Raw genomic sequence first — 24,805 nt, 5'->3', positions numbered from 1 at the left:
CAAAGTTCTGTTTCGTTTTTTTGTTGTTGTTGTTGTTTTTTTGTCACACCCGGTGGTACTCAAGTGTTACTCCTGGCTCTGCTCAGAAATCTCTCCTGGCAGGTGTGAGAGACCACATGGGATGCCAGGGATTGAACCGGAGTCTGTCCTGGATTGACTGTGTACAAGGCAAATGTCCTACCACTGTGCTATCACTCTGGTCCCTGTTAGTGTTCTAAAACTGCTGTTAAGAAAGGCTGGAGGAAATAAAAGAAAGGCCCGGGCAGGGCGGGGCAGGGGGGTGGTTGTGGAGAGAGCATGGAGGTAAGGCATTTGTCTTGCATGAGAAGGACGATGGTTCAAATCCCGGAATCCCATATGGTCCCCCGTTCCTGCCAGGAGCGATGTCTGAGCGGAGAGCCAAGAGTAACCCCTGAGTGATGCTGAGTGTGACCCAAAAAACTAAAAACAAAACAAACACTATGAGGCTGGAGCAATAGCACATTGGGTAGGACATTTGCCTTGCATGCAGCCAATCTGGGTTCAATCCCCAGCATCCCATAAAGTCCCCTGAGCCTACCAGGAGCAATTTCTGAGTGCAGAGCCAGGAATCAACCCTGAGCACTACTGAGTGTAGTCAAAAACAAAATAAAAAAAAGGCGAGAAAGAAATGCCATGTTCTCCTGTATGGAGGAAAGCTGTGGGCCAAGCAGCATCAGGATGTGTCTGAAGTCACTGAAGTTGGGGCACAGAAGCAAGGAGTCAAGGGTGAACACCAAGGTTCTAAGGAAGAGGTTTAGGCAGATGGTGATGAAGATTGAAGATCACAGCCGGAAGAAAGCAGGGTGCTTACTGTGAACTGAGTACATTTTTCAAATTTCTTTTTTCTAGTTAGAATAATGTGACAGCTCTGCTCTAGAGTAATTGTAACTCTTTTTTTTTTGGTTTTTGGGCCACACCCGACGTTGCTCAGGGGTTACTCCTGGCTGTCTGCTCAGAAATAGCTCCTGGCAGGCACGGGGGACCATATGGGACACCGGGATTTGAACCAACCACCTTTGGTCCTGGATCGGCTGCTTGCAAGGCAAATGCCGCTGTGCTATCTCTCCGGGCCCGAGTAATTGTAACTCTTAATTGTACTAAAATTAAAAGTACTTTAGATTTTTTATTTAGTAAAATAAATGTTGCATATTATGACTCAGTAATGACTCCAATACCGAAAAGGCCTTGTAGGTGCTGTGCTCATTTTAAAACTTCAGCTATTTGATGTTTCTGTGACGCAGTGTGTTGCCAAACAAGTAAATTCCTGTTATGTGATTATTTGTTTCACAGTAATAGAATCTCACCCTGATAATGCTTTAGAGGATCTGAGGCTAGATAAGCCATTTCCAGAACTGAGAGAACATTTTCAGTCTTATGATTTGGATCACATGGAAAAAAAGGTTGGTAGTCTACACACATTTCTTTCTTTATAGATTTAAACCTTTTTTTTTCTTTTCCTTGTGGTGATAAGGGTAATTGCACTCAGGGCTTCACACATCTAAGGCAAGTGGCCTACATCCCTGGCTTCTTTTTTTTTTTTTTTTTTGGTTTTTGGTTTTTGGTTTTTGGGTCACACCCGCCAGCGCTCAGGGGTTACGCCTGGCTCTATGCTCAGAAATCACTCCTGGCAGGCTCTGGGGACCACCTGGGACACAGAGATTCGAACCGTCATCCTTCTGCGTCCAAGGCAAACGCTTTACCGCTGTGCTATCTCTCTGGCCCCCACATCCCTGGCTTCTTAAAGCATTCTTTTTATTTATTTTATTTAATTTTAATTTTAATTTTATTTTTGTTTTTTTGGGGGGTCACACCCAGCAGTGCTTAGGGGTTACTCCTGGCTCTGTGCTCAGAAGTCCCTCCTGGCAGGCTGGTGGACCTTATGGGATGGTGGGGATTGGTGGACTGGGGTTCATCCTGTGTTGGCCACATGCAAGGCAAACACCCTATCGCTGTGCTATCAACTCAGCGCCCTTAAAACATTCTTTTTAACCTAAGGGTTTTTTGTATTTTATTTATTTCTTTGTTTTGCTTTTTGGGCCGCACCCGGTGATGCTTAGAGGTTACACTTGAATCACAACCTAAGGTTTTAAAAATTATACAAAAGTTGCCTGGAACCCAGAGTGGGTCTTTTTTTTTTTTTTTTTTTTTTTTTGGTTTTTTTTTTTTGGGCCACACCTGGCGGTGCTCAGGGGCTACTCCTGGCTGTCTGCTCAGAAATAGCTCCTGGCAGGCACGGGGGACCATATGGGACACCGGGATTCGAACCAACCACCTTTGGTCCTGGATCGGCTGCTTGCAAGGCAAACATCGCTGTGCTATCTCTCCGGGCCCCAGAGTGGGTCTTATGCCAATAAACTACTGGGGTGAGGCCTTTTTGTAATAAGGTCAAGGATTTTTTTCCATTTTCCCCATTTTTCTGGACCTATGCAAACAATGGCGATTGCCACTATCACACCTCTACTATATATTTTTACTCTTATCTTTTAAGGAAAAAAAATACAACTTACTGAACTTAAAAACAAATAACTGTAGTAGAATGCCTGTCTTGAATACAGGCAGGGGATGGGAAGGAGAGAGGGTAATGTTACTCTGGTGAAGGGGGGTGTTCTTATTATGACTGTAACCCAACTATGATCATGTTACTTAAATAAAAAAGTATATATTTTAAAAAAATTATACAAAAGTGAGAAAATAGGAGGCCATTGTGTCATGACAGTTAATAGGACACTTGCTTAATACCCAGCTAGCCCAGGTTTGATCCCTGGCACCCCATATTGTCTCCTGAGTCCATCAAGAATGATCCCTGGGGCCCGGAGAGATAGCACAGCGGCTTTGCCTTGCAAGCAGCCGATCCAGGACCAAAGGTGGTTGGTTCGAATCCCGGTGTCCCATATGGTCCCCCGTGCCTGCCAGGAGCTATTTCTGAGCAGACAGCCAGGAGTAACCCCTGAGCACTGCCGGGTGTGGCCCAAAAACCAAAAAAAAAAAAAGAATGATCCCTGGAATAAGCTCTGAACAAAGCCAGGTGTGGCAAAAAGAAAAGGGGTGGGATTTGGTGACAATAAGCATTTGTATAAGATTATATTACATTAAAAAAAGATTATGTTACATAATTTTTGTTAAATAAATATATTCCCTCTTCCCCAAAAGATAAAAGATATAGAAGAAAGATCAGGAGCTGGAATGATAGTACAGTGAGTGGGTAGGGCATTTACTTTGCATGTACAATTCAGGTCAATTCCCCCCACATGCCATTTGGTGCCTCTAGCCCAGCAGGAGTAATTCCTGAGTACAGAGCCAGGAGTGACCTCAAAACCAAAAATAGGGGCCAGGCGGTGGCGCTAAAGGTAAGGTGCCTGCCTTGCCTGCGCTAGCCTTGGACGGACCGCGGTTCGATCCCCCGGTGTCCCATATGGTCCCCCAAGCCAGGAGCAACTTCTGAGCACATAGCCAGGAGTAACCCCTGAGCGTTACCGGGTGTGGCCCAAAAAACCAAAAAAAATAAAAAAATAAAAATTTAAAACAATCTTTAAAGTTAAAACAAAGATTATAAACTGAACATATTCATTTAATCAATACCCAGGTCAAGAAATAGAACATTAACATATCCCAGCTCTTGAACTTTTCCTAAGCAAAATCGAGATACTTTTGTCTTTTTGTTTTGGGGTGACTGGTCAGGATTTAGGAGTTCCCAGCTTTGTGCTTAGGATTTGCTCTTGGTGAGGTTCTGGAAGCCATATATGGCACTGAGGATTGAATTTGGGCCTACCACTCATAAAGCATGTGTTCAGCCAATTGAGCTATCTCTGTTCAACCCAAGATTCTTTAAGCATAATTTGAGTTTGGATTGGGTGTTTTTAAAAATTATTTTCTCTTAAATTTATTTTTAAATAAAATCTTAGATGTTTGAGATGTACGAAGGCAACTGAACTTTTTGTTTTTGTTTTTGTTTTTTTGGTTACACCCGGTGGCACTCAGGGGTTACTTCTGGCTCTGTGCTCAGAAATCACTCCTGGCAGGCATGGGGGACTATATGGTTTGCTGGTATTCAAACTACTTTCTGTCCTGGATCCACTTTGTGTGAGGCAAACACCCTACTGCTGCTAGGGGCAATTTCTGAGTGCAGAGCCAAGAGTAACCCCTTGAGCATCGCTGCCAGGTGTGACCCAAAAACAAAAAACAAAACAAAGAAAAGAAACTTAAACTTTTATTTTTGGGCAACAGTTTCTAAAACCATTCTTCTGATGATAAAATGGAAAAATTCATAGTAAACTCTTTATTAAAATTAAGGGCTGGAGAGATGACATGGAGGTTGGGCATTTGCCTTGCATGCAAAAGACGGTGGTTCGAATCCCAGCATCCCATGTGGTCCCCTGAGCCTGCCGGGAGTGATTTCTGAGCATAGCTAAGAGTAACCCTTGAGCTCTGTCGGGTGTGACCCAAAAACAAACAAACAAACAAACAAATTGGACAGTTGCCTCTAAATTTTCACAATTTTTACTAACCCAATTTATTCATTTTCCTCCATTAATTATTCCATGTAGACTGGCAAATGATTATTATACGTATTGTTCAACTTATTGAAAATGAGATCGTTTATCGATGAATAAAAGTTAACTAATACTATTGTTTTCTTTTTTTCTCTCTCTAATTTTAGGACCATAGCCATACTCCCTGGATTGTGATCATAGCTAAATATTTAGCACAGTGGTATAGTGAGGTATGTCCTTTAAAAACTTCCATATTTTATCTCCTCAGTTTGTTACTAAGTATTGGTTGGGAGGTAAATAGGAGGATGATGTTTTTTTTTTAAGTGGTTATGGAACAAGTGTACACCCTTTCTAGCTTACTTTCAGGAGTTTCTGTTTTGAAATTAATAAAAATGAAATTTGAATTAAAGGTCATTCAGAAATTGGCAGAGGGGATTGAGTGCAGTGAAATCGCCTACATTCCTATTAAGTCAGCCTTTGATTTCAGTCAAGTCTATATTTGAAATCTTTTGGAGATGGAGAAATATGGGAACTTCAGATTCTGAATTTCTGTGTTTTTAAATTTTATAAGTTGATAACAAAATTTTGACCAATTTAGACAAATGGACGAACACCAAAAACATATAAAGAAAAAGAAGAATTCAGAGAGATGATTAGACAAGGTAATATAAAGCATGGTTATGTGTTGTTTGTGTAAAGCTTGAAAAGCAAATTGTTTAAAGCTCATGTTGGGGCCAGACCGATAGCACAGTTGCCTTGCACATGGCGAACATAGGATGGACCCAGGTTCTATTCCTGGCATCCCATATGGTATCCCGACCCTGTCAGGAACGATTTCTGAGCCCAGATCCAGGAATAGTAACCCTTGAGCACTGCTTGGTGTGATCCAAAAAAATAAAACAAATTAATAAATCAATAAAGCTCATGTTCATTGGATTTCTTTTTTTTCCTTTTCCCTCACCTACCCTTTTTTTCCCCTCCCCCCATTCATTAGGTTTTTAACAAAACCTTTGTCATGGGGCCGGCGAGGTGGCGCTAGAGGTAAGGTGTCTGCCTTGCAAGCGCTAGCCAAGGAAGGACCATAGTTCGATCCCGGCATTCCATATGGTCCCCCCAAGCCAGGGGCAATTTCTGAGTGCTTAGCCAGAAGTAACCCCTGAGCATCAAATGGGTGTGGCCCAAAAACAAATAAACAAAACCTTTGTCATATAATACCTTCATGAGCTTTAATTTTTTTTTACAAGAAAGATAAGGACCTACTCTGTAATTTTAAGAATGACTCCCTGGAGTGATAATATAGCGGGTAAAGTGCTTGCCCTGCATGTGCCCAACCTGGGTTTAGTCCCTGGCATTCTATATGGTCCCCTGAGCACTGCCAGGAGTAAGAGTAATCCCTGAACATTGCTGGGTGTGACTCCCTTTCCCCCCCTCAAAAAAAATGAAAAAAAATACAAAGACTAATGAGGACCAGGCTTGTGAGACTTGGGTTTGAGCTTTGTCACCAACTGAAGTGTTATGTGGGGTGTGCCCTCCACAGCAATGGAAAAAACAAGAGTAATTATTATGTTTATCTTCAGAATTGACTTGTTTTCATAATATTGGGGGCAGCAAACTTCTCTAGGGAGTGACCCATGTATGTACCACCTGGGTGTGGCCCAAAAACCAAAAGAAAAAGAAATATTGGAGGTGGAGAGAAGAAAAAGCCTGTTGTTCACAGCCTGATTTTTATTTTTCTAGGAATTCTAAAGAATGAAAATGGGACTCCAGAAGATGAAGAGAATTTTGAAGAAGCAATTAAAAACGTTAACACAGCATTGAATACAACTCAGGTATTTAAGGAGTTGTAAAGGGAGTCAAACAGAAAGCGTTTTTCTGAAGTCTTGTGTGAGATAGCTGGTTTTAGAATCAAGAAAATATTCCCTAAACTGTCAGAAATTAATTTCTTGAATATAGATTGAATCTTGTATCATTTCTTTTTATGCATTTATTATTTTGGGCAGTTTTCAGCCAACCAGACCTGTAGTATTGGGGCTTGCTTTGACAGTGCTGAGGTTTTCCTGGGCTCTACCCAGCAGTTATTAAAATGGATATTGATAACTTTATATAGTACTAATAATAGAGTGATTTACATAAAATAGTTATTCAAAGTATGTGATTTCTGCATAGTAAAAATTAAGAGATAGGAATTTTATAGTGAAATTTATATATTGCTGATCCAAAATAGTGTTGCTTTAAAAATTTGAATCTTGGAAAAAAATTAAATTAAGAAAATTTGCATCTTGGTCCCAGAGATACAGTACCACCAGTGAGGGAGGGACGCTTTTGCTTTGCATGCAACTGATCTGAATTCTATTTCTGATACCACATATGGTCCCCTAAGACTGTCAGGGAAAATCCCTGTGCACCTCTGGATATGGCTACAAGACCAAAAAAAAATTAGGTAAATCTAATAAAAGTTGTATTTGCTTCTGGCACTAATTATTTGAATAAAATGGGGAATTTTGGTGGGAAGGATCTCAGAAGCAGTGCTCAAGGAACTCAGGCAGCTAGTGATGCTGTCTGAGTATCCAGGCCTGAAGGTTTTTTTTGTTTGTTTGTTTGTTTGTTTTGTTTTTTTGTTTGTTTTTTGTTTTTCGGGCCACACCCGTTAGATGCTCAGGGGTTACTCCTGGCTACGCGCTCAGAAATTGCCCCTGGCTTGGGGGGACCATATGGGACGCCGGGGGATCGAACCGTGGTCCTTTCCTTGGCTAGCACTTGCAAGGCAGACACCTTACCTCTAGCGCCACCTCGCCGGCCCCCTGAAGGTTTGATGGTTGGGCTTGGTGGTGGTGTGGCCACCCTGCAATGCTTGGGAGTCACCAGGATTATGTTTTTGGTGGTGCTCAAGGCATCATGTAGTGCCATGGCTCAGACTTGGTGCTTCACATGCAAAGCGTGCAGCCCAGCCCTTTGAGTTGTATCCTTGGCACTGGAATCTGTTCTTTGTTTCCTTTTGGGTCACACCCAGCAGTGGTCAGGGTGATGAAAATTTTCTTTTTGTTTAATTTTGCATGTCAGGGGTCCAACCCAGAGCCTTACACATGCAAAGCATTGTGCTCTTCCACTGAGCTGCATCCTGACCACAAAATTTTCTATGTCTTGATTGAGATGATGACATTTTTTTCAAGGATCAGTAGGAAAGTTGGTATGATTGGAGTGAAGTGAACCAGAGAAAAGTAGTTGGGGAGGGACTTGAGTTTGGAAAAGCAGAAAGCTCCAGGTCAGAAAGGGCTTGCAGGATACTGAAGCATTTGACCCTGGGAGTAAACTAACCAGATTATATTTCTTTTTATTTTTTTTGGGTCACACCCGGCAGTGCTCAGGGGTTACTCCTGGCTGTCTACTCAGAAATAGCTCCTGGCAGGCACTGGGGATCATATGGGACACTGGGATTTGAACCAACCACCTTTGGTCTGGATCGGCTGCTTGCAAGGCAAACGCTGCTGTGCTATCTCTCCGGGCCCCCAGATTATATTTCTAAAAAAAGTCATTTTGATGGTTGGAAAGATAGTACAGCAGGTAAGGAGCTTGCCTTGTATGCAGCCAACTGAGGTTCTCTCCCTAACAGGATTAGCATTCTAAACCTGCCAGGCACGATCCCTGAACACAGAGTAAGATCCCTGAGCCGGAGTAAGCCCCAAACATTGCCAAGTGTGGCCACCACCAAAAAAAAAATATTATTCTGGGGCTGGAGAGACAGGAGTGGGACGCATGCTTTGTAAGCCAGTGTTTAACCCTTGTACTGTATATGGTCCCTTGAGTATGCTAGAGTGCTCTTCCTCAAACTAGCACCTATGAAGAGAATAAACTGGAGACTGGACTAGGAGCAAAAGTAGACTAACTAGTAAGAAATATTTTAGCCCATAGGGGCCGGAGAGATCACATGGAGGTAAGGTGTTTGCCTTGCATTCAGAAGGACGGTGGTTCAAATCCCGGCATTGCATATGGTCCCCCGAGTTTGCTGGGGGTGATTTCTGAGCAAAGAGCCAAGAGTAGACCCTGAGCGCTGCCAGGTGTGACCCAAAAACCAAAAAAAAAAAAAAAAAAAAAAAAAAATTTCTTAGCCCATAAAATAATAGAATCAAGGTCTATAATTTCTTTTCTTTTCTTTTCTTTTCTTTTCTTTTTTTTTTTTTTTTGGTTCTTGTGTCCCACCCAGCAGCACTCAGGGGTTACTCCTGGCTCCACGCTCAGAAATCGCTCCTGGCAGACTCGGGGGACCACATGGGGTGCCGGGATTCGAACCAATGACCTTCTGCATGAAAGGCAAACGCCATACCTCCTTGCTATCTCTCTGGCCCAAAGCCTATAATTTCTAATGTTTCTATTAATGTATAATTACCTTGCTTGCATTAAAAATACATTATTAGATGGGCCAGAGAGATAGTATAGGAGGTAAAGAGCTTATCTTATACTTGGCTAACCCCAGCTTGATCTCCAGCACCACACATGGTCCCCTGAGTATCAGGTGTGAAACAACCACCTCACCCCCACCCCCCAACCCTGCCAGAGAGATAGCATGAAGGTAGTGTGCTTGCCTTGGATGCAGAAGGATGGTGGTTCAAATCCCAGCATCCTATATGGTCCCCTGAGCCTGCTAGGATTTCTGAGCATAGAGCCAGGAGCAACCCCAACCCCTAAGCACTGCCGGTGTGACCCAAAACAAACAAACAAACAAACAAAAAAATTTTTTTTAATTTTAGCCCAGAGTGATAGTCCAGGGTTAAGGTGCTTGCCTGGCATGTAGCTAATTTCTTTTGATCCTGGCATGTGGCTAACCTGTTTTAATCCTTGATACCTTACATGAATTCTCTCTGGAACACAAAGCCAGGAATAGCCCCTGAGCATCACCATATGTGCTCCAAACCCCCTTTCCCCTTAGAATAGAAAAATATTTTCTTAGGGGCCGAAGAGATAGCATGGAAGTAGGGCGTTTGCTTTGCATGCGGAAGGATGGTGGCTCAAATCCCGGCGTCCCATGTGGTCCCCCGTGCCTGCCAGGGGCAATTCCTGAGCAAGGAGCCAGGAGTAACCTCTGAGCGCTGCCAGGTATGACCCAACCCCCCCCCCCCAATTTTTTTTTAATTAAAATTTTTTTTAAATTTTTGGGGCCTTACCTGTTGGTACCCAGGGCTTACTCCTGGCTCTGTGCTCAAGGATCACTCCTAGAGGGTTTGGGGAATCATGTGGGGTGCCGAGGGATTAAAAACTGGTTAGCTGTATGCAAGGCAAATGCCCTACCCTCTGTACCATCACTCTGGTCCTGAGAAGAAACTTACATGTAACTTTTGCCATTGGTTGTCTCTTTCAACAAGCACTAGGGTATTTGGGTATCAAGCTTTTGATTAGATAGAAAAGCTTGAAGGTCTACAAATGCAGTTGGTAGAATGTCTTTAGTTTTTGCTTTATCTTCACACAAAATAATATTAAAAGATTTACTTTGGTTTCTTCACCAATTTATGATGTAGAAAATGGGTTGATCATCCGTGTTAATGACAGTGGGCAGGAAGGGACTTTCATTTTCTCTTTTCCCATCAAATGTCCTAAAGTTTATGCAAACCAGCTATGTAAATTTTATTGTAATTTGAGAAGTTAAAGAACTTATTAGAAGGAATAGGAATAATGATGGGCAACTTTTGCCAGAACGATAGCACAGTTGGTAGTGTGTTTGCCTTGTACACAACCGACCCAGGCTTGATCCCTGGCATTCTAGAAGCCCCCCCCCCCAAGCTTGCCAGGAGTGATTTCTGAGTACAGAGCCAGGAGTAACCCCTGAGTGCTGCCGGGTGTGGCCCCAAAACCAAACCAAACAAACAAACAAATTTGCAAAAAGACGGTCAAATTCTTGTTGAAGAAAACATTTTCTTTTATTTTGTTAGATCCCAAGCAGTATTGAAGATATATTTAATGATGATCGCTGCATAAATATCACAAAGCAGGTAATAGCAGCAAACAGCAAAAACTACACTTTTTAAACCTCTTTGAATCCTTGCCATTTAATATTGTTGTTTTTAATTTTAGACTCCATCATTTTGGATTTTAGCTCGTGCCTTAAAGGAATTTGTGGCCAAAGAAGGTCAAGGAAATTTACCTGTTCGAGGCACAATTCCTGATATGATTGCAGATTCTGTCAAATATATAAAACTACAAAATGTGTAAGTCACTGCTTTCAAAATACATAGCAAAAATTCATATTGATATTAGAGATAAACATTTTGTCAGAGTCAGAGTGATAGTCAGTATATAGGGCACTTATCTTGCACAGCCAATCCAAGTTTAATCTCCAGCACCCCATATACTTTAGCCCTGCTAAGAGTCAGAAAGAAGTCCTAAACACTGCTGGGTGACCAAAGAAAAAGAGGGGCCAGAGCAATAGCACAGCAACAGAGCATTTGCCTTTCATGTGGCCGACATGGGACAGACATGGGTTTTGATTCCTGGCATCCAATATGGTCCACCAAGCCTGCAGGAGCAATTTCTGAGCACAGAGCAGGAGTAACTCCTGAGCGCTGCCGGGTGTGACCCAAAAGCAAAAAAAAAAAAAAAACAAAAAAAAAAAACAAAAAATTTTGAAGTCTAGGGGCCGTAGAGATAGCGTGGAGGTAAGGCATTTGCCTTGCATGCAGAAGGACGGTAGTCCGAATCTCGGCATTCCATATGGTCCCCTGGGCCTGCCAGGAGTGATTTCTGACCACAGAGCCAGGAGTAACCCCTAAGCACTGCTGGGTGTGACCCCAAAACAAAACAAAACAAAAAAATCTTTGGGGCCCGGAGAGATAGCACAGCGGCGTTTGCCTTGCAAGCAGCTGATCCAGGATCAAAGGTGGTTGGTTTGAATCCCGGTGTCCCATATGGTCCCCCGTGCCTGCCAGGAGCTATTTCTGAGCAGACAGCCAGGAGTAACTACTGAGCACCGCCGGGTGTGGCCCAAAAACCAAAAAAAAACTTTGAAGTCTAATTTTTAGGGTGTTTTTTATTTTTTTGTGTGGGGTGGGTGGAAGTGGCTACATCTGGTGGTGCTCAGGGATTGTTCCTGCTTCTGTGCTCAGGGATCACCTGTCAGTGCTCAGGGAATTGCAAGCTGGGACTTGGAAGTACATGTAAGGCAAGCACCTTAAGTGCTGTGCTGTACTATCTTTCCAGCTGAAGTTTTTATTTTTATCTATTTTTATTATTAAATTATTATTATTTGTCATTTTATGATAGACTCTTCTCACCAGGTTTCACTACTTGGAACCACACAGACTGTTGTTTAGTTTGGATCTTGGCTTCCTTGTCCTAAATAATACCACACAGAAAAGACTCTTGTTTCTTAAACAGATTAAACCATTCAGTTAGTCACTGTCCAGAAAAGAAAATTCTTTGTTTTGGTCTTAGCCTAAAAGCTCAACTTTCTTTTTTTTTTTTTTGGTTTTTGGGCCACATCCATTTGACACTCAGGGGTTACTCCTGGCTATGCGCTCAGAAATTGCCTCTGGCTTGGGGGGACCATATGGGATGCGGGGGGGTGGGGTGGGGGGGATCTAACCGGGGTCCGTCCTACGCTAGCGCTTGCAAGGCAGACACCTAACCTCTAGCGCCACCTTCCCGGCCCCGGTTCAACTTTCTTAAAACTTGGGAAAAGTATTTGGAATAGAAAGGATGACCTCACATTAGAGGTATCTTTTTTTGTTTTTGTTTTTGGGCCACACCCAGCAGCACACAAGAGTTACTCCTGGCTCTGCACTCAAAAATCACTCCTGCCAGGCTTGGGGGATCATTTGTGATGCCGGAGATCAAACCCAGGTCCCTCCCAGTGAGCAGTGTGTAAGGCAAACACCCTACTGCTGTGCTGTCACTCCTGTCACTGCCATAAAAAGCAACTGTTGTGGTTGGGTTTTTTTGTTTTTGTTATTTTGGGGGGCACAGTTGGCTGCATTCAGGTTACTACAAGTTCTGTACTTAGAAATAACTCCTGGCAGGCTCAGGGGATCATATGGGAGTCGAACCCAGGTCCTTCCTGGGTTAGTCGCATGCAAGGCAGCTACTGCCCTACCACTGTGCTATTGCTTCAGCCCCACATTGGAGGTATCTTTACCTCCATTATCTTTAGTGGGTAAAAATGTAGATAGACTAGAGGAAGTTTTATGTGAATTTGTGCATGGAAACAGCATATATAAAGAATTTAAAAGAATATACTCTTTTAAACTTTCCTGGGACTTGACGTCAAGGAGATAAAACATATTCTTCAGTAACCTTTTGTGAGGGTCTCTGTTGAGAAACATGGATTCCCTCACGATGTTTAGGTTGGATGCTGTTAAATAGAGAAAGCACTCAGGTATTAGAACTTATTGATAACTCTGAGAAGTTCCCGTTGCTAATGTTTGCATGTTCCCTGAATATTGCCAGGCGTGATCCCAAGCACTGAGGTCCCAGAACAAAGCCAGGTGGCCCCCAAATAAAACAAACAAAAACTAGGTGCTACTGGTTACATTCCATCACATTTTCACATCAGACTAGTATTTCATAGAAAGGAAATGTTGTTTTCCAGTTACCGTGAGAAAGCAAAGAAAGACGCTGATGCTGTGGGACATCATGCTGCAAAACTGCTGCAGTCTATAGGCCAGGTAAGTTGCTGGGTTTTTGATGGATGTATTGTTCCATACAGGCCCTGATCCCAAAATCACAGCCAGAACAGGTTCAGAGATAAGAGGGTGTGTGTGTCCTTAGAGGCACCTCTCCAGTGTGCCTCAGGAGAAAGGCAGGATCAGGAAACAAGGTCCTCTTGTGGGGATCTCCTGGCACTGGAAGAAAGAAAGCCTTCCCATCTGGTAGTGGCTGGCTTTGTGCTGCACCCATTGTTCATCTTCTCTTTTAAACTGGAGCAAAACCTGCATTTTTTTCTTTACAGGCGCCAGAATCCATTTCAGAGAAAGAATTAAAATTACTCTGTAAGTCCCTTTGAACTAATTTCTTTATTTTGTTTGATAAAATGTACCACAGGAAGGGTTCCCAGGAATTTTATTAGTTTACCTTTGACATAAAGCCTCAGAAGTTTTAAACGAGTGAGTTTAAATTTTGTTCATGGTCTTAGTGGTACAGATATATGTGTTTATGTGTGTGTATATAAGAATACATATATAAGAACAGTTGTTGGTTTTTTCTTGAAATAAAATTTATTAGTAATAAAAGTTATTAGCTCTCATTAGTAAAGAATAATTTTCAGTTTGTTCACTGGGCAAGTTTTATCTGAACACAGTATAAAAATTAAAGTCACATAACTACTGCACCAAGTTTGTGCAAGAATTTTACTTTCCCTCTTCCCTGTCCTTAAAATAACCAGTTTCTTCCTGTCATGTCTCTAGTACAGTGCTTGTTTAAATTTAGGGTTTTTTGTTTGTTTTGTTTTGTTTTTGTTTTGGAGCCACACTCAGTGGCAAGTTGCTTAGGACTCAAATCACTCCTGGCAGGCTTGGGGGAACATAAAGGATTCGGGGATTAAACCTGCAGCAGCCGCACGTGCAAGGCAAACACCTATTGGCTTCATTTTTTTCTTTGTTTTTGTTTTTGTTTTTTTGGGCCATACCTGGTGACACTCGGGAGTGTCTGGCTATGCACTCAGAAATTGCTCCTGGCTTGGGGGACCATATGGGACACTGGGGGATTGAACCACGGTCCATCCTAGGCTAGCGTGCACAAGGCAGATGTCTTACCTCTAGCGCCACCGCTTCAGCCCCAAGGCTTCATTTTAATGTTTCGTTCCACTATTTTTTTTGGGGGTGGGCCACACCTGGCAGCGCTCAGGGGTCACTCCTGGCTCCACACTCAGAAATCACTCCTGGCATGCTCGGAGGACCATATGGGATGCCGGGATTCGAACCAATAACCCTCTGCATGAAAGGCAAACACCTATCTCCATGCTATCTCTCCGGCCCCTGTTCCACTACTCTTAAATTGATTCTTGATTCTTATTTTATGTATAATATTTAATTTTTAGTTTTTAGTATTTTTGCAGGAATTGAATCTTGATTCTACATTAATATATGTGTCTTTGGCTTACATGGCACAAGATTAAAAACTGGGTTTTGGTCCATCTGCTATAGGAGGTCTGTTTGAAATTGTTTGTTTTATAGTAGTAGTTGTTTTGTAATCATTGAGGCAAAAGTCATATTTGTTACTTTGGGGGGGATTGTGGTGCTGGGGAGCATATGTGATATGCCAGGGTTTAAACCTTACATATGCATGACATTTGCTCTGCCATTTGAGCCACATTCATTGCCCAAATAAAATTTTCTTTTAGGTTTTATATACTAAAATTATAATATATACCACACTCTTCCCTTAGCTACTACTTAACTATACTCTTCCCTTAGCTACTACTTAACTATAATAATGATGAAAAGTACTATTCATTGTGCCATTACAATGAGGATCTAAGACTCAGAGGTACCATCACCTACTTACTCAAAGCCAAACTGGTGTAGTATGAAAGATATAAATTTAAAATATGCTTTCCCTGCTAACCTAGAGCCAAATAGAAGGCATTTTATATGTGCATACTTATATCTGTGTGCATATACAGAATTTCCTTAAGAGACACCTATAGGGCCGGAGAGATATAGCACAGTGGTAGGGCATTTGCCTTACACATAGCTTATTCAAGGACCAATGGTGGTTCGAATCCTGGCATCCCATATGGTCCCCTAAACCTGCCAGGAGCAATTTCTGAGCGCAGTGCCAGGAGTAATCCTTCCCCCCCATAAAAAAAAGAGATGCCTATGATTCATAATGTTTATTTCTAAACCATTTAATTCCATAATGCCTTCTTTTGTTTAGGCAGTAATTCTGCATTTCTTCGACTGGTAAGATGTCGGTCCTTAGCCGAAGAATATGGCTTGACTACAGTTAACAAGGATGAAATTAGTAAGTATAATTCTTTTTAGGTACAAGGTTATTAATTTTGTTTTGTTTTGTTTTTTGGGTCACACCCAGCAGTGCTCAGGGGTTACTCCTGGCTCTATGCTCAGAAATCGCTCCTGCCACGCTCAGGGGACCATATGGGATGCTGGGATTCGAACCACTGTCCTTCTGCGTCTAAGGCAAATGCCTTACCGCTGTGCTATCTCTCCAGCCCCAATTTTTTTTTTTTTTTTTTTTGGTTTTTGGTTTTTGGGCCACACCCGGTAACGCTCAGGGGTTACTCCTGGCTATGTGCTCAGAAGTTGCTCCTGGTTTGGGGGACCATATGGGACACCGGGGATCGAACCGCGGTCCGTCCAAGGCTAGCGCAGGCAAGGCAGGCACCTTACCTTTAGCGCCACCGCCCGGCCCCTCCAGCCCCAATTTTTATAAACATTAGTTATTGAGCCAGAGAGTTGGTAAGGATTTGCCTTGCATGCGGCTGACCTGGGTTCGGTCCTGGCATCCCATATGGTCCTCCCAAACATTCCCAAGATTGATTCCTGAGTGCAAAGCCAGGAGTAACCCTGAGCACTGCCAGTTGTGACCAGAAATACAACCAAACCAAAAAAAAAAATGGACGTATGGTGTGGGGGAGAGAGAGAGGGAGGGGGAGGGGAGGAAGAAAACCCAATAATATATTTAAAAGTGTATGCATGTGTCTATACACACACATATATAGTGAGAGACACACACATACACACATATATAAATATATATAAAATCAGTCTTTTGGGACTAGAGCAATGTATAGCGGGTTGGGCACTTGTCTTTCAAATCAGCTTTGATTCCCCAGCATCTCATATGGTTACCTGAGCCTGCCAGGAGTGATTGCTAAGCACAGAGCAGGAATAATCCCTGAGTATAACCTGGTGTGACCCCAAAACAAAAAAAACACATATATATGTTTTGGATTGTTATATGTATACTCCAAATTTTATCTTATGAACTTATTCAGGTTGTTATAATTTCAAAATATAAACTTAACAAATTATAAGTAAGTCCCTAAGTCATTTGTGTGATCGGTAGAAGAGCTAAACCAGCATATTTAGTATTTTAGTAGAGATGGTATGACTAATGAGATCACTAAGTAAGTTGCAGCTTAATATTTCTTTATTATACTATTATTTATCACTTTCTATTATCACAAAATATTTAAGTGTTGGGGATTGGAAAGATAGTATCACTGGTAAGGTGCTTCCTTTACATTGGCCAACCTAGGTTCTATCCCTGGCATCCTATATGGTTCCCTTAGCAGCAGTCCTGAGTGCAGAGCCAGGAGTAACCTGAGCATTGCTGGTATGATCCAAAAACAAAATAAAACAAATTTGTGGTAAAATTTTATTATAATGCGAAACATGAGTACATATTAAATTCATTCCTCCATTAAGTTTTTATATCATGGATTACTTAAATTATACTAAAAAGTGTTTTCCTTTCAGTTTCCAGCATGGACAATCCAGATAATGAGATAGTATTATACTTAATGTTACGGGCTGTTGATAGATTTCATAAACAACATGGTAGATATCCAGGTAAGAGTATCTTATTATGCAATGAAATTATCAAGTAGAGTAATATATTGAATAAGCATTGGAATTGAATCTTAAAATCCTCCTTCCCGGGGCCGACATGGTGGTGCTAGAGGTAAGGTGTCTGCTTTGCCAGCGCTAGCCTAGGACGGACCGCAATTTGATCTCCCGTTGTCCCATACGGGCCCCCAAGCCAAAAGCAACTTCTGAGTGCATAGCCAGGAGTAACCCCTGAGCACCACTGAGTGTGGTCCAAAAACCAAACCAAACCAAAACAAAAAAATCTTCCTTCCCTGTGTTCAGTTATGCTTCTTGCATTTTTAGTTGTAAACAGTTTATACCTAGTTCTTCTCTCAGTGAGAAACTGATAGTTGTCTCTAGATGTAACTATTTGATAATAGTCATTGATTCTATTAGATGGTATGTTGATTGGCTGCATATGAAAGAAAACTTTATCTCTCAATTTTTATAACCTTTAACACACCCTTGAGTTTAATGCAATGAAGTAGAAATCATAAAAAGCATGCCAGTTACCGGGGCCGGCGAGATAGCATGGAGGTAAGGCGTTTGCCTTCCATGAAGAAGGACGGTGGTTCAAATCCCGGCATCCCATATGGTCCCCCGTTCCTGCCAGGGGCGATTTGTGAGTGTAGAGCCAAGAGTAACCCCTGAGCGCTGCCAGGTGTGACCCAAAAACCAAAAAAAAAAGTATGCCAGTTACCTCTCAATTCAGAACTCAGAAGAACTAGTAATTTCTTTGCTCAGTATATATTTTTCTTATTTGCAAATATACTAATTAGAAGTTGGCATAATGTCAAAGTTTTACAGTTGTTCAAAATATTTTGACAAGGTCCTTTTTAATTATGCAGGATTACTGCATATCAACACATTTTAGGCATATTAAAAACCTTTGTTGCTTCGTCTTGATAGTTCTTAGCTGGGTGGGGTTTGGGATGCCACAGTCAGTGATCCTTGGCCGACTAAGTGCCTGATAGTCCAGTGCTAATATCCAGCAGTGCTGTGCTGCTTGGTTCTAGTGGTGCTAGGGGCCACCATGATTACATTCATCATGACCTGGAACAAATGTGGGATTCACCTTGGAGCTTTGCATGAACTCCATTGCTTTGAGGATCTCCCTAACCCCCAGAGTTGTAATTATAAAGAACTGACTGAAAGAGGGCCAGAGTGATAAGTACAGTATCATGTCTTGGAGTTATTTTAGCGCCCCCTATTGTCCCCTGACTTGCCAGGAATGATCCCTGAGTGTAGAGCTAGGAGTAAACCCTGAACACCTTCATGTGTTCCTCACTCCACCACAAGAAAGGATTTAGACCCAAATATATATTGCTTTATTTGTATTATTTGTTTAGTATGTATTTGGGGTTATCTGACTTAACAAATGACACTAGAATTTAAGGTTTAAAATAAGTTACCCTGGGAGCAGACAGAGTACAAGGGGCAAGATGCATTCAACAGATCCATGTTTTAGCCCTTGCACTCCTTGGTGCGTCTCCCAAGACTGCAAGAAGTGATCCCAGAGTGCAGAGCCAGGAATAAGTAGGTCAAGACTTAGCCTTGAATGCAGCTGAGTGTGGCCCTAAAACCAAAAATAAAAGTAAAGTTCTCTTAGTATCACTATTTTGTGTGCCAATTCAGATTAAAAGTGAGAGGAGAGTGAGTACACTAGGGTATAAAGCCTTCTTCACCAGAGACTTTTTTGGGCTATTTGCTACCCTAGGAGCATGCTTGGTAGTTTGATTCAATCAAAACTAAGCTCTGTTACTTTCTATCTATGTGACTTGGAATGAATCAGTTTCCCTCCAAGTCTCAGTTCTTATAAAATTATGGAAAGGCATCTGTGGTAGATGATAAAAAACTGCCTAGCACTTTGAAAAGTACTCAATAAAGGATGGTTATTACTGTTAATAAAGAAAAGTAATAATAGTTTTAAGCCAGGTATTAACATATATATTTACTATAATTCTTGATATTATGGTAGTTATATTTTCCCACCACTAGTTTTACACGATGCTGGTACATACCACCAGTGGCCCATACTTTAATGCAGTTTAATTAGCACAAATTGCTGTGCCAGCTTTGATGTTTAATTATTAATAACTGCATAGACTCATCTTATTTTTGGTATTTAGGATCTAAATCAGGTGAGTAACTGGGGATAAAAATACTTCATAGGATTTTTTGTTTGTTTGTTTTTTTGGGCCACACCCGTTTGATGCTCAGGGGTTACTCCTGGCTAAGCGCTCAGAAATTGCCCCTGGCTTGGGGGGATCATATGGGTCGCCGAGGGGGGGGGGTCAAATCGCAGTCACGATCTTTTCTTGGCTAGCGCTTGCAAGGAAGATACCTTACCTCTAGCGCCACCTCACCGGCCCCACTTCATAGGATTATTGTGATAATTAAATCAATATGTGTATAGACCCACACCTATTAAATACTGTTATGCAAGTTTGTCTTCAGTGTTATTGAGTCTCAAAATGAATAATAAACTCATTTTTATGAACACTTTAAAAAAGACTTTTTTTTTTTTTTTTTTTTTTGGTTTTGGGGCCACACCTGACAGTGCTCAGGGGTTACTCTTGGCTATCTGCTCAGAAATAGCTCCTGGCAGGCACCGGGGACCATATGGGACACCGGGATTCGAACCAACCACCTTAGGTCCTGGATCGGCTGCTTGCAAGGCAAACGTCGTTGTGCTATCTCTCCAGCCCCAAAAAGGACATTTTCTTATTAATTATTTTATACAATTAGTGATGTTTGAGCACTAATTATGCTAGATATTCTTGTGAATACTGGGTGTACAGCAGTGATCAAAAACAGATTCACTGGACTGGAGTGATAGCACAGTGGTAGGGTGTTTACCTTGCACACGGCTAACCCAGGTTTCATTCCTGGCATCCATAGGGGCCCCTGAACTTGCCAGGAGTGACCCCTGAGCGCTGCCGGGTATGGCCCAAAACCCAAAAATAATGATTCTTAAATTTCTCTGTCGTGTAAAGTCAGTGCCTAAGGATTTGTGGTTGCTGCTAACTGAGCCTTTGTACTGTTTAGGCTCACTGAGCTTGGAAAATTGCTTTCTTTTCCTTTCTTCTTTTTTTTTTGGTTTTTGGTTTCTGGGCCACACCCTGCAGCGCTCAGGGGTTGCTCCTGGCTCTGTGCTCAGAAATTGCTCCTGGCAGGCATGGGGGACCATATGGGATGCCGGAAATCAAACCTGGGTCCATCCTGGGTCAGCCACATGCAAGAAAACACCCTACCGTTGTGCTATTTCTCGGGTCCTTACTAAGTAATTTTCTTATCAGATTTTCTATAATACTATTGGACTGACACTACTGTGAAATTTTGAGTTGTTACAAGGCCTGGTGCAAGATCTATATAGTTGAGACAAATTTGGTGGCTTGGCAATCTGATATGGTTAAGTTGTGTAGCTGGGCTGTTTCTGTTAGAGGTTGTTGAGTGTAGTGGTGGCTTCTGTGGCTTCAGGCAGAAAGGAGAATCTGGCCCTACCTGTTCTGAGAAGGACCTAGAGGAATCAGATTACCTGGGAAGAGTCACTATTTTCTTTTGGAGCTTGGTAGAAGAGCTGGACTGTTTTTCTGCCAAGAAGATGGTGGGTGTGGGCAGAGGTGGCTGAATTTTCTGATGGGGTGGCCTTGACCCATCCCCATTCCAAAAATATCCCTGTCCTACCTAAGACAGTCAGTTGCTCATATTATTTGATCATTAATTTGTTTTTCAGTTTTATATCTCACTGTTTGACTAGAGTACATAATGTTCTGTTCAATAATAAAGAAGGTAACAATAATGAATTACATTTGTTTCAATAAAAATTATATATTATATATATTTTAGGGGTTTCTAACTATCAAGTTGAAGAAGACATAGGGAAGTTGAAAGCTTGTCTCACTGGCTTCCTTCAGGAATATGGATTATCTGTAATGGTGAAAGATGATTATGTCCACGAATTGTGAGTATTTTTTAGAGCATGTAAGAGATCACATTATAGGAAGGAGCTGGGGATGTGGCTCAGCAATAAAGTGCTACTTTGCGTATGTGAAGTCGTGGGGTTGATCCTCAATACCATAAAAAATTCAAATTTTGAAAAGAACATGGATTAGAGAGTTATCTCAACAGGCTGAGCATATATTTTGCATATAAGTGTCCTGGGTTCAATCCTTGGTGCTGCATGGTTCCTGAGCAATGCTGGGAACTGCAGGGAATAGTACTATTGGGTGTGGCCTGAAATAACATCTTTCCTGGCCTAAATTAATCCAAAGTCATGTCTCTGTCCTTTTCTGTAGTTGCCGGTATGGAGCTGCTGAGCCGCACACCATTGCTGCATTCTTAGGAGGTAAGTTGCATGGCGGAGGAGACTGTCATTGGTTCCTATATAGTAAGATATAACTGTAGTTTTATATAGTTACTATTTTATTTGGAATTTTTGTTTTCTTAGTTTTAAATAGGGCGTTTAGTGAAGCAGGATGTTATAAAAAGTTCAAATAATTTTATTGGCCCCAATAAGCCGGTTTCTCTACTTTTCATTTTTCCTACTGTTGGCATCTTAACTTTCTGAAGAGGCATTACTCTTTTTTTGTTTGTTTGTTTTTGGGCCACACCCAGTGATGTTCAGGGTTACTCCTGGATATGCGCTTATATAGCTTGGGAGACCATATGGGACGCCAGGATAATCGAACTGAGGTCCTTCCTAGGCTAGCTCTTGTAAAGCAGACGACGCCTTATCACTTAGCTTCCACCGCTCTGGCCCCAAGGCATTACTCTTTACATAGCAAAGCCATAGCCTTATATATCTCTTCCCAACTTTTTTTCCTTGTCAAAATACATGACTCAATGATAATATCCTTAGAAAATTAGTCCAGGATGTTTCTTTTTCCTTTTTTTTTTTTTTTTTTTTTTTTTTTTTTGGTGTTTTTTTTTTTTTTTGGTTTTTTGTTTTTTGTTTTTTGTTAACACCCAGCAATGCTCAGGGGTTACTCCTGGCTCTATGCTCAGAAATTGCTCCTGGCAGGCTCGGGGGACTATATGGGATGCTGGGATTTGAACCACCAACCTTCTGTATGCAAGGCAAATGCCTTAACTCCATGCTATGTCTCCGGCCCCAGTCCAGGATGTTTCACATAGTGTTAAAAACTCTGTTCCAGGGCCCGGAGAGATAGCACAGCGGCGTTTGCCTTGCAAGCAGCCCATCCAGGATCAAAGGTGGTTGGTTGAATCCCGGTGTCCCATATAGTTCCTCCGTGCTGCCAGGAGCTATTTCTGAGCAGACAGCCAGGAGTAACCCCTGAGCAACGCCGGGTGTGTCCCCCCCCCCCCAAAAAAAAAAAAAACTAACTCTGTTCTGGGGGCTGGAGAGATAGCATGGAAGTAAGGCATTTGCCTTTCATGCAGAAGGTCATCAGTTCGAATCTGGCTTCCCATATGGTTCCCCGTGCCTGCTAGGAGCAATTTCTGAGCATGGAGCCAGGAGTTTTTCCTGAGCACTGCCGGGTGTGACCCAAAAACTACAAAAAAAAAAAAAAAGGCAAAACAAAAACTCTGTTCTGGATGGGGTATGCCCTGACCATTGCTGGATGTGCCCCCCCCCAAAAAAAAAATTCACAAAAATAAAAATGAATAGGGGCTGGCACCGTGACACTAGAGGTAAGGCCTTGCAAGCCTTGCAAGCACTAGCCTAAGATGGACCATGGTTCGATCCCCTGGCGCCCCATATGGTCCCCCAAGCCAGGAGCGATTTCTGAGCACATAGCCAGGAGTAACCCCTAAGCGTCAAAAGGTGTGCCCCCCCCCCAAATATAAAAAATAAGAATTTATTTATTTTAAAATAAGAGGGAAGCGGAGCCGGAGAGGTGGCGCTAGAGGTAAGGCGTCTGCCTTGCAAGCGCTAGCCTAAGACGGACCATGGTTCGATCCCTCTGCGTCCCATATGGTCCCCCCAAGCCAGGGGCAATTTCTGAGCGCTTAGCCAGGAGTAACCCCTGAGCATCAAACAGGTGTGGCCCAAAAAAAACAATAAATAAATAAGAGGGAGGGGCTGGAGAGATAGCATGAGGTAGGACATTTGCCTTGCATGCAGAAGGATGGTGGTTTGAATCCCAGCATCCCAAAGGGTCCCCAGAGCCTGCCAGGAGCAATTTCTGAGTGTAGAGCCAGGTGTAACTCCTGAGTGCTGCTGGGTGTGACCCAAAAAACAAAAAGAAAAAAAGAGGGAATGGGACAATGTTCTGATTCAACTCAATCTTTCTGGCCTCGATTTTATTATTTAAGTTTTCTCTTAGGTATACTCTTGAGTTACTGTTCCTTGAAACCTCCTCCATTTGCCTTATTTTCTATAGGAAATCTGCGTGTTATTTATTGAACTACTTGCTTGCTTGTTTTGTTTTTGGATCACACCCGGTGGTGCTCTGGGGTTACTCCTGGCTCTACGCTCAGAAATCGCTCCTGTCAGGCTCAGGGGACCTTATGGGATGCAGGGATTTGAATCACTGTCCTTCTGCATGCAAGGCAAATGCCCTGCCTCCATGCTATCTCTTCGGCCCTAGATTATTATTATTATTATTATTATTAATCTTTTTTTTATTTTTGGGTCACACCCGGCAGCGTTCAGGGGTCATTCCTGGCTCTATGCTCAGAAATCACTTCTGGCAGGCTCGGGGTACCATATGGGATGCCGGGATTCGAACCACCGACCTTCTGCATGCAAGGTAAACGCCTTACTCCATGCTATCTCTCCGACCCAGATTATTATTTTTAAAGCAGATCCAGATGTGGGGCCAGGGAGATGGCATGGAGGTAGGGCGTTTGCCTTGCATACAAAAGGACAGTGGTTCGAATCCTGGCATCCCATATGGTCCCCAGAGCCTGCCAGAAGTGATTTCTGAGCGTAGAGCCAAGAGTAATCCCTGAGCACTGCCAGGTGTGACCCAAAAACAAAACAAACAAGAAAACCAGATCCAGATGTGATTAATATTCAGAATCTTCAAATGTCAATAAATGTTAGTTTTTAAGAAAGCGTTTTAAAAAAGAGTTTTCTCCTTTTCTTTGTAGGAGCTGCTGCTCAAGAGGTTATCAAAATAATCACCAAGCAATTCGTCATTTTTAACAACACTTATATTTATAGTGGCATGTCACAAACTTCAGCAACTTTTCAGTTGTAGAATATGCACACCATCTAATGTGTTAATGGTTAATACTGTAAATGTTTAGGTTGTGTTTTAGTCTGTAAAATTCTGTGAAGGAACAACTATTAAATTGTTTACTTAATAAACATTTTCTCATTTGTAATGATGTAGTCTTGTTCTTTAAAGAAGGGAAAAGAAAGCTATCCTTTTCTCAGAAGAGGTTGTATTTTTTGTAACTGGTTTACTATTTTAAAGTTATAGAAATCTTTTGTGTTCATTAAAAATAACAAAAAAAATTTCCATACAGTCTTAATGATTTTAAAGTATATACAGATTATAACAAGTCATTTTAGGACTATTAAAGCAAATAGGATGTTGAAGGTCAAATATTTCAGATTTGATTTTTTTGTTTTTTGTTTTTGTTTTGGGGTCACACCTAGCAGCACTCAGGCATTACTACTGTATCTGCACTCAGAAATTTGTCTCTGGCAGGCTTGGGGGACCATATGGGATGCCGGGAATAGAACCGAAGTTTATCCTGGGTTGGCAGTGTGCAAGTCAAATGCCCTACCACTGTGTTCTCTCTCTGGCCCCAATATTTCAGATTTGAGGTTGTTTTGTTACCACT

At 42.0% G+C, this 24,805-nt stretch overlaps 1 protein-coding gene across 1 annotated transcript in view; it reads left to right on the top strand.

Annotated features, from left to right (window-relative positions):
• The window catches only part of NAE1 (NEDD8 activating enzyme E1 subunit 1), a 41,848-nt gene extending 17,519 nt beyond the window's left edge, over positions 1-24,329 (top strand). The window contains exons 8-20 of the mRNA XM_049786398.1: positions 1,312-1,421; positions 4,679-4,741; positions 5,110-5,173; positions 6,249-6,340; positions 10,433-10,492; positions 10,575-10,708; positions 13,084-13,159; positions 13,444-13,487; positions 15,373-15,455; positions 16,934-17,026; positions 20,894-21,008; positions 21,343-21,392; positions 24,104-24,329. Coding sequence (XP_049642355.1) covers positions 1,312-1,421; positions 4,679-4,741; positions 5,110-5,173; positions 6,249-6,340; positions 10,433-10,492; positions 10,575-10,708; positions 13,084-13,159; positions 13,444-13,487; positions 15,373-15,455; positions 16,934-17,026; positions 20,894-21,008; positions 21,343-21,392; positions 24,104-24,213 — 1,094 coding nt within the window. The 3' untranslated portion in view covers positions 24,214-24,329. The remainder of the gene's footprint in view (positions 1-1,311; positions 1,422-4,678; positions 4,742-5,109; positions 5,174-6,248; positions 6,341-10,432; positions 10,493-10,574; positions 10,709-13,083; positions 13,160-13,443; positions 13,488-15,372; positions 15,456-16,933; positions 17,027-20,893; positions 21,009-21,342; positions 21,393-24,103) is intronic.
• Positions 24,330-24,805: the final 476 nt, after the last annotated feature.

Source organism: Suncus etruscus, chromosome 14 (assembly GCF_024139225.1).
Source record: "Suncus etruscus isolate mSunEtr1 chromosome 14, mSunEtr1.pri.cur, whole genome shotgun sequence".
Taxonomy (NCBI): Eukaryota; Metazoa; Chordata; class Mammalia; order Eulipotyphla; family Soricidae; genus Suncus; species Suncus etruscus.
The sequence above is the reverse complement of the archived record's forward strand: the minus strand, read 5'-3'. Positions and strand labels throughout refer to the sequence as shown.